Consider the following 9,558-nt stretch of genomic DNA (forward strand, 5'->3'; position numbering starts at 1 on the left):
AGTGTATGTGTGTGTGTGTGTGTGTGTGTGTGTGTGTGTGTGTGTGTGTGTGCGTGTGTGTGTAAGCGTGTGTGTGTCCCGTCTATGCTCGCCCCACGAAACAATCGGCCGAACCAATGCGCAGCAACAAAACGTACGCGGACGTGCTGGTGAGAGCATTTCTATCCGTCGTTTATTGAATGCGGGCCGGGGGAAAGGGAGCAGACCGGTCTCCCCACACACCCTCACACCTCCACCACCCGCACCCTAGAAGGAGAAGTCGCTCGGTCCCAGCGACGGGTCTGGTGCTGGGGATGACCCCGACTCAGGCTCGCTGCCCAGCTCGGGAAGGACCTTCATGGAGAAGTCAAGAGCGGTCAGCTGCTGCGTGAAGGATCCTAGCGAGATGACGTAGACGTGAGGGCTGAGGTAGAGGGGCAGGTTCTCCTGGGTGATCCCACCGCTGGCTTCGATCAGCAGCCGCGGGAACTCTTTCCTCAGGGCCCTGGCGGCTTCCTGCACTCCCTGGGGGGAGAGCGAGTGTGTAAGCACATTGCAGAGGTCTCTCCTTCCGCCCAACCTCTCCGTGCCGATCAAAGGTGCCATCCTGAGCCTGTCCCATTTGCCCGCGTTGGGCCCATGTCCCGCTGAACCTTTCCTATATTTGTCCCAGTCCAAGTGTCCGTTAAATGAACCTGCCCCTATCACTTCCTCTGGCATCTCTTTCCACATGCCCCGCACCCTCTGAATGAAATACATGATCCTTTAAATCTCTCCCCTCACACCTTAAACCTGCACCCTCCAGTTTTCGACTCCGCTATCCTGGGGGGAAAGACTGTGACCATCCACTTGATCTCTGCCCCTCAAGTGATTTTGTAAACCTCTATCTATTCTCTCCTCAGCTTCCATCGCTCTAGGGATAACAGTCCCGGCCTTTCCAATGTCTCCTTATAATTTGAACCCTCCAGTCCCGGTAACATCCTGGTGAATCTTTTCTCCACCCTCATCAGCTGAATCACATCCTTCCTGCAGCTGGAGAGGGTGCATAAAAGATAAACCGACACCTTGTGCAGCTATAACGTGACGTCCCAACTCCTGTACTCAGTGCTCTGTCCTATGAAGGCCAGCGTGCCTAACGCCTTCTCGCCAGCCTGTCTGCCTGTGTCTCCACTCTCCAGGAACTATGTGCTTGAACCTCAAGATATCTCTGTTCTACAGCACAGCAAAGGAACCTATCTCTTGGAACAGCTCTCTCTATCTCTCACTCTCACTCTCTTTCTCTTTCTCTCGTTCTCTTTCTCTCTCTCTCGCTCGCTCTTTCCATCACACAATCCGTGTCGTTCAGTCTCATTCTCTCTCACACACATACTCACACAGGCAGACTCAGACACACACAGCCGCAGACACACACAACCACACACACACACACAGTCACACACATGGAAAAAACACAAACTCACATACACACAGAGCTACAGTCACAAGCAAACCCTCACACACACATGGAACCTGAGTCAGACTCTCAAACTACATAGTCACATTGACACACATACACAGACGCACGCGTAACACACACACACACACACACACACACACACACACACACACACACACACACACACACACACACACACACACGCACAGAACAAGACCAGCACTGCCCCACGCATCCAAACATACTTACCAGCCCACCCGGTGCACCGACCCTGTATATGTGTGAGTGGGGAAAAAACACAGACCACGACATCCGCGTGGACAGGAAAGCAGTCCGCGGCATCTTGGAGAGGAGGAGGCGGCCGTCAGAAGCGAGGGAGCGAGAATGAACAGCAGCGAGTGAGAGCGGGAGAGAGAGAGAGGGTCAGAGAGAGAGAGATGAGAGAGATAGAGAGTCGAGCACCGATCGAACCTACCTGGGGAGTAAAGTTGTCCAGCATCACGATACCGGCTCCTGCCAGAGCGGCCTGACGTGCCTCCTCCAGCGAGCGCGACTCTACCTCGATCTTATTACAGACACTCGCAATCATCCGGGCTTCCCGCACCGCCTGGGAACAGAGATGCAGTCGAGGGGGAGACGGTGGTGTTACTGATGTCTGGTCCCGGAAGGGCAGAGGATGGTGTGTCTGCTGTCCGGTCCCAGAGGCGGAGACGACGGTGTGTCTGACGCCCGGTCCTAGTTTCCTGATTCATAATCTCACCCCTCTTCCACTGGTTATCGACGAGTTTAATTCCTGTAAACTAGTGACTACCCATCCTTGCCTCAGATATCTGGATTACAAGTTCCACAGCAACCACTCCCCTTGGTTACCAAGGTAACTACCCCGTCCGATCCCTGTTATCCCAGTAATCTGTGCACACGGGTCCCATTTTACCTGGTTGACGGTCACCTATTACCCTGGTCTGACGAAACTTTGGAGTTTTTTAAAGAGGTAATTGAGGGGACAGATGAGGATAGAGCAGTGGGGTTTTCTATGTGGACTTCACTAAGGCTTTTTAACAAGGTCCCGCATTACAGGCTGATCTGCATGTTCCGGTCGCATGCGAATCAGGGGGAGTGAGAGAGGTGGGTTCAGAATTGGCTCGATGATAGGAAGCAGAGTGTGATGGTTGATGTTCGATTTTATAACAGCAGGCATGTGACCAGTGGGGTGCCCCAGGGGTCAGTGCTGGGACCTCTGTTATTCATTATGTATGTCAATGATAGGAGTATCAATTAACATGGCAAGATTAGCAAGTTTGCTGATGACAATATATTCAGGGGCCTTGTTGATAGTGAAGCAGGTTACAGTGAACTGCAGAGAGATCTGCATCAGCTGTGGAGATGGATCAGATAAGTGTGAGGTGATGCATTTTAGACATTCAAACCAAGGTAGCTCTTATACGGACAATGGCAGGGCACTGACGTGCGTTATGGAACAGAAGTACGTGGGAGTACAAGTGCACAGTTCACAGAAAGCGGCCGCAGAAGTGGACAGAGTGGCGAAGAAGGCGTTTGGCATGTTGGTCTTCATCAGTCAGGTCATCGAGTTTAGTCGCAGGGGCATTATGTAAGTCGTTGTTGAGGACGCACTTTGAGTATTGTGTTTAGTTTTGGTCAGCCTCTGAGAGGGAAGACATTGTCAAGCCGGAGAGAGTGCAGAAGAGGTTTACGATTATGTGGTCTGGACTGGAAGGCCTGAGTGACAGTGAGAGGTTGGCCACGCTGGATCTTTATTCCTTGGAGCGTATGAGAATGAGGGGTGATCTCAAAGAAGTATCTAAAATCATGAGGGGTATGGATCAAGTGGACGGTCATAGTCTTCTCCCCAGGGTTGGGGAGAGCAAAACCATGGAGCACAGATACAAGAAATTAGGGGGGCATGTAAAAGAGACCTGAGAGCTAACGCCCTTCCACAGAGTGTAGTGAGTACATGGAATGAGGAAGTGGTCGATGCGGGTACAAATGCAACATTTAAAAGGCATTTGGATAGGTTCATGGAGGGGAGAGGCTTGGAGGTTTATAGGCCGAATGCGGGCAACTGGCACTTGCAGGGAGAATGTTGTGGTCAGCATGGACAAGCTGGGCCGAAGGGCATGTTTCCGTGCTGTATGACTCCATGGTTAACCAGGTAATGAGTCAACCAAATGTCGTTGCATGGTTAACACTCGTCGTCCCACGCCTGTGTCCGCTCTCCTGAGCAACTATCACTTTTGCTTGGTTCCCCAAGTTACGGGGATATACCCTGCCCCTGGATATCAGGTTAACGGAGAGCAACACCCACGCCCTTGCATGGTTACCCAGGTTACAAACCACATCCTCGGACAGGTTACTCAGGCAAAATGTCTACCAGCCCCTGGCCCTGGTTCTCTTGCCAACACAAGATGCTGCCTACCCTGGTAACCCAGATGAGGAGTGACCTCTGCCCTCAGTTACCCAGGTAGAGAATGGTGCCCCCTTGCCCAGGGATCCGGTCATTGGCCCCTTCACTCCCCCTCCCTTCCCCATTGCTGCCTCGTTAACACTGGTAATCCTGCCCAGATTACCCCAGGAATACCCCCCTGTACATGTTACCAGATGATGACAGGTTGCCTTCCAGTTACAGGAGTAACGACACCTCCGCTCTTGGATACCAAGACAAAGACAAGGCATCACCCCTGGTTATCCTGGTAAACGACACTCCACGCCCTCCCAGTCACCCAAGTCCCCAGGTCCCAGGCAAAAAACAACACCTGCCTCTCAGTTTCCCAGGCAACCACCCGCCTTGTCCCCAGTTACAGGGATACTACAATCCCCGCTGCTGGCTATTCAGGGAACCAATCGCTGAGACCTATTTACCTGGTAAAACAACAGACTGTGCTGACGATTACCCAGGCCACCAGCTGCGCATCGCTCCTGTTCACAGTTAAAGAACAGGACCTGGCTCCCGGTTTCCGAGGGAACTACTTGCCTCGATCCCAGTTATCAAGGGAAATAACAACACCTGCCATCAGGTTTCGGAGGCAATGACCCACCTCGCACCGAGTTACGAGGGAATCATCACCCAGCTCTGGTTACTCAAGCAACCGCCAAGCCACATTCCAGTTACGGACGAAACGATCCCACCCGACCCCGGTTACCCAGGCAACCAACTACCTCGTCCCCAGTTACAGGCAAATAACTCCCCCCTCCCAGTCACTCAGGAAACTACCCGTCCAGTCCCAGTTATCAGGGATAGAACACCCAATACCTCTCCGTTACCCAGACAATCAATCAATTCATCTTCGGTTACGAGGAAAATAACACACTCTGCCTCCAGGTTATCCAGGCAACTATCCGCCTCGACCTCAGTAACCATGGTAACAATAGACCATGGCTGCAGTTACCCAGGAAACCAACAACTTCGTCCCCATTTAAAAGAACAACAACAACACCCCGACTCCGGTTACGAGGGCAACCAGCCACCTTCTTCTGAGCAACAAAGGAGGGAGCACTCCACCTCACTGTTACCAAGGCAACAACCGGCCAAGACCCCAGTGACCAGGGAAACAACACCTCCCGCCTCCCGGTTCGCCAGGCAACTACACGGCTGGTGCCCCAGTTACCATGGAATCAAGACGCCATGCTCCAAATTACCCAGCCAACCAACCTCCTTGCCTACAGTTACCAAGAAAACAATACCCCCTGTTCCTGGTTAACCGGGCAACCACACAGCTCATCCGGAATAACCAGGGAAACTTCAGACCCACCTTGCAGTTTTCGAGGTAAACAACCACGCAATCCCCAGTTATCATGGAAAAAACATCGTTCTGACACCGTTTACTCCGAAACCAATGACCCAGATTCCAGCTACAAACCCTCCAGCACCGGTTACCTTAGCGATATCGCCGACCACCACCAGGTGATTGTCCTTGAGCATGAGCAGGTTGCCGAGGCCGTATCGATGGGTCTCCACCCCGCCCACCGCCATGGCGTGCTTCCCCACCAGCCGAAAGCCAGGGCTGGTCTTGCGGGTGCCCGCCAGCCGCCCACTGCAGCCCAGGGAGCGGGCCAGCTCTTGGGCGGAACGGCAGGACGTCGCCACCCCGCTAGCCCAGGCCAGAACGTTGAGAGCGGCCCTTTCGGCCAGCAGCAGGGCCCGGGCCGGTCCCCAGACACAGGCCACTGTGCATACAGGCTCCAGGTCCTCCCCGTTCCGCCTCAGCCAACGAAACCGGCAGCCGGCCTCCCGGAAGACCGCTTGGGCGAAAGGGGAGCCGGCTAGCACCCCGGGAGACTTGAGGAGGAGGGTGGCCCCTACCGGGCGCTCTCCCACCACAGTCCCCGCCCAATCCAGCTGGGGCGAGTCCTCCAACAGCCACTGGCGCGCCAGACGGCTTAGTGAAGAGGGCGGAAGGAGGTGGGAGGTGTCCGCGATGAGCTACATGGTCCGTGGTGTCTGTAGGATGGAGGAAGTTGGTTAGAGGCGATGTGAGTCAGCGAGGAGGATCGGGGTGTGTCTTCTGGGTGTAGGGGGACCGAGCGTTAGAGGGGCAGGGAGGGTTACAGCAGGTGAGTGTTAGTGATGGGGATGGCTAGAGGGCCTGTGTGGGTCCCGGGTGTGTCTCCGAGGTACGGGGAGTGGAGAGATGGAGGGTGGGTTCGAGGTGGTGTTAGTTTGTGAGGGTACCAGAGTGTGTCTTCTGGTACAGGGGGTAGCGAGAGGTTTAGAGGGGGGAGGTGTTAGTGAGGGGGTCTTTGGTTTGTCGCCTGGTTACAGGGAAGAAGAAGGGTTAACTGGTGTGGTAGTGAGAGGGTACCGGGCGTGTGTGTCATGGGTCGCGGAGAGGAAGAGGGAAGTTTATTGGGGGCGGAATTAGTGTGTGTGTCCCGTGTGTTTAATGGATACAGGGGAGAGAGGGGGTTGGAGGGGTGGTGGTGAGGTTGGTACCGGTTATATCTCCTGGTTCAGAGGGTGTAGAGGGGGCAAGGTTAGCTAGGGTGGAAGTTAATGTGGGGTTCTGGAAGGTCCTGGGCACAGGGATTAACGAGAGGTTCAGAGGGTGGGAGTCCGTGAGGGGATTTCTGGCGTATCTCCTGGGTACAGTGGGAGGGAATGTTAGATTGGGTGGTAGTGAGTGGGGGTTCCGTGCATGTCTCTTAAGTATGAGGGAGCCGGAGGGTTAGAGGTGGTGGAAGGAGCTGAGCGTGCCCCCGGTGTTTCTCCTGTGTACAGAGTAAGGGGGAAGAGGGAGGGTAAGAATGGGTGGGAGTTAGTGAGGGTGTCCCGGGTGTTTATCCTGCATACGACGTGGGAGAAGGAGTTCAATGTTTTGGCGTTTGTGGAAGTGTTCCAACTGTGTCTCCCAGGTATAGGGAAGAGAGGAAGTGTAAGAGAGAGTGAGAATTGCTCAGGGGATCCCGCGTGTTTCTTCTCTTTCTCATTCTCCCCTCTCTCTGTCCACTTTCTCCCCTCTCTATCTCATAGTCACTCCTTATTGTCTTGTTTTCTCCCGTCTCTCCTCTCCCTCAATCTCTTCTTCCCTCTATCCTCCTTCTGTCTCCCTCCTCTCTCTAACTCTGAGAAACTCGTTCTCCCCTTCTTCCTCTCCCTCTCTCTCATTTACTCTCTCGCCCATTCTCTCTCTCCTCTTCTCTATCTTTCCGCCTGGAACTCCCAACCCCACTCCCTGCCCTTGTTGCCAGGACTGAGAGTTGGAACTCTTGGTGTCGCTGGGTCAGGGCTGGTCTGGGGATCTCTCTCGCTCTATCGACACTGCTTCAGGAGAGGACACTGGACACCATGGACTCATCCGTCCCTCTGCCTATCACCCGGTAAATGATTATCTGTGGTGCAGTGGTGCAACACCTCACAGACAGAGAGAGAAAGGAGAGAGTTGGGTTTATAGAGAGAGAGGCGAGAGAGAATGTATCGGGTTGAGGGCAGAGAGAGAGAATCAGGGTAAAACAAAAGTCGAGGTTCGAGAGGATGCCAAAGGAGCGGATTTGATGACACACTGATGCTCTTTGTTCATCTTGAAATATCAGTCCAGTTTTTTTTTTCTTTTTAAGATTTTTAGTTTGTTTCGATTTCTTACGTATTTTTTGATTTGGGTTTTCTTTTTTATGCAATAATTTTTTCTTTCTCTTTTTGATTTTTTTTTGTATTGTATTCGCTTACTAAGAGACCGTGGTGTCTAGAATATATTTTTTATTCTTTATGATTATATATGTCATGATTGTCTTCCTGATCTCTTTGTATGACGTGAATAATCACCGATGTTATATGTATTAATCTGTATTAATTTGAAAATTAATTAAAAATTTGAAAAGAATGAGAGAGGATGTCGGGCTCAGAGAGAGAGGGGCGAAAGAGTGATGGTTAGAGAGGGAGAGATTCTATTGGGGTTTGCGAGAGAGGAAGAGTCGGGGTTATGGGGAGAGAGAGTCGGGTTTCGAGAGAGGGAATCTGGTTTCGAAAGTGGCAGCAAGATTCGGGGTTGAGGAGGAGGGAGGGAGAAAGCCGGGGATAAAGAGAGGGAGTGAAGATTAGAGTGAGATACAAGATTCGGGGTTAGACAGAGAAAGGACGCGACTAACAGAGAGAGGGAAGGAGGTGAACCGGGGAAGACAGAGAAAATGAGGGAAAGGGATAAATAGAAGGATATAGAGAGGGAGTGGAGAGAAAAATGATTGGGAGAGAGGTGGGAGAGGGGACAGGAGCCGCGAGAGTGCAGAGATACATAGGAAGAGTGAGGGGGAGACAGGACATTCACCTCACATTGGACGACAGCGTCTGGACTCAGACTGTGGAAAGCCTCTTTACACCGGACACACTGCTCACCCGGATTCTCTCTCTCTCTCTCCCCCCCCCCCCCCCTCTCTCTCTCTCTCTCTCTCTCTCTCTCTCTCACTCACTCTCTTTCTCTTTCTCTTTCTCTCTCTCTCAAACACCGACTCCCCCTCTCTGTCTCTGTTTGTGAAGTGTTGCACCACACTGGACAACAGATAAACACTGTCCACCTGATAGGGAGAGGGCAAAGGGTGTCTGTTTGGTGTCCACGGTCTACTGTTGAGACAGCATCGATCGAAAGAACAGAATCACAGCACAGCGCAGACCTTTCACCTCACACATAAACCCCGCTATTTCCAACTTCTTGCCGGGGTTACCAGCGGAGAAGGAGAAAACGAGTGCGGGACAGAGAGTGGTGGAAGAAGAGGCGGAGAGGAAGGGGAGAAGGAGCAAGAAGCAGAAGGAGAGGGCGAAAAAGAGGCAGAGAGTGTCGCGGTTACGAGAGAGACGGGGTGAGAGAGACAGTTGGGCTTACAGAGTAATACTCAGGGTTTGAGAGTCAGAGAGAGAAGACAGGGTGAAACAGGGAGGGAAAGAGAGAGCGACATGGAGGAAAATGGAACGGGGAAGAGGGAGAAAAGGAGGGAAAGGTGAAAGAGAGAGCTGCAGTGGATGAGGAAGGAGAAACAAAGACGAAAAGTGTGGGAGAGGGGTGGGAGAGAGAGAGGATCGACAGACGAGTGTAGGGAGATGGACAGAGAAGGTGCCGTGGGGAGGGAGACAAGAGACTCACCTCACAGCAGACGACATGTCTGGACTCATAGACTGTATAAACCCTCTTTACACCCGACTTCCTACTCCCGGTCCTGACCATCGCCCTCGCTCTGAACTCTGACCCTGTCCCCGAATTCCAGCAGTCCCGCGCCTTCTTACCCAGAATACCTCTGTCCCACCCAGACACTCTCTCTCTTTCTCTCTCTCTAACCGCGACTCCCTCGCTCTATCTCAGTTTGTGAAGTATTGCACCACTCTGTACTACAGATAAACACTGTCCTGGTGAGAGGGAGAGGGCAAAGTGTGTCTGCTTGGTGTCCAGGGTTCGGCCCAGAGAGAGAGAGAGAGAGACAAAGAGAGAGAGAGAAAGAGAGAGAGAGAGAGATCCCAAACACATCGCAGACCTTCCATCTCACACAGAGACACCACTATTTCCAAGCCTCTGCCTTGTTTACCAGCGGGGATCGAGGGAATGAGTGGGGGCCAGAGTGGTGAAAGGTGAGGCGGACAGAAAGTAGGAGAGATAGAGAGTCGGGACTCGAGTGAGAATGGTTCGTGGCTAGAGCGTGAGAGTCAGGGT

At 52.8% G+C, this 9,558-nt stretch overlaps 1 protein-coding gene across 1 annotated transcript; it reads right to left on the bottom strand.

Moving 5' to 3' along the window:
- Positions 1 to 246: 246 nt before the first annotated feature.
- LOC127577628 (nicotinate-nucleotide pyrophosphorylase [carboxylating]-like) lies at positions 247 to 9,078 on the bottom strand. Its single transcript, XM_052028939.1, has 4 exons — positions 8,998 to 9,078; positions 5,307 to 5,852; positions 1,890 to 2,021; positions 247 to 504 (listed from the first exon to the last, which is right to left on the bottom strand). The coding sequence occupies exons 1-4, from the start codon at positions 9,076 to 9,078 to the stop codon at positions 247 to 249; spliced, it is 1,017 nt and encodes a 338-aa protein (XP_051884899.1).
- Between the last annotated feature and the right edge of the window lie 480 nt (positions 9,079 to 9,558).

The sequence above is a fragment of the Pristis pectinata genome, chromosome 14 (genome assembly GCF_009764475.1).
Source record: "Pristis pectinata isolate sPriPec2 chromosome 14, sPriPec2.1.pri, whole genome shotgun sequence".
NCBI classification, from domain to species: Eukaryota; Metazoa; Chordata; class Chondrichthyes; order Rhinopristiformes; family Pristidae; genus Pristis; species Pristis pectinata.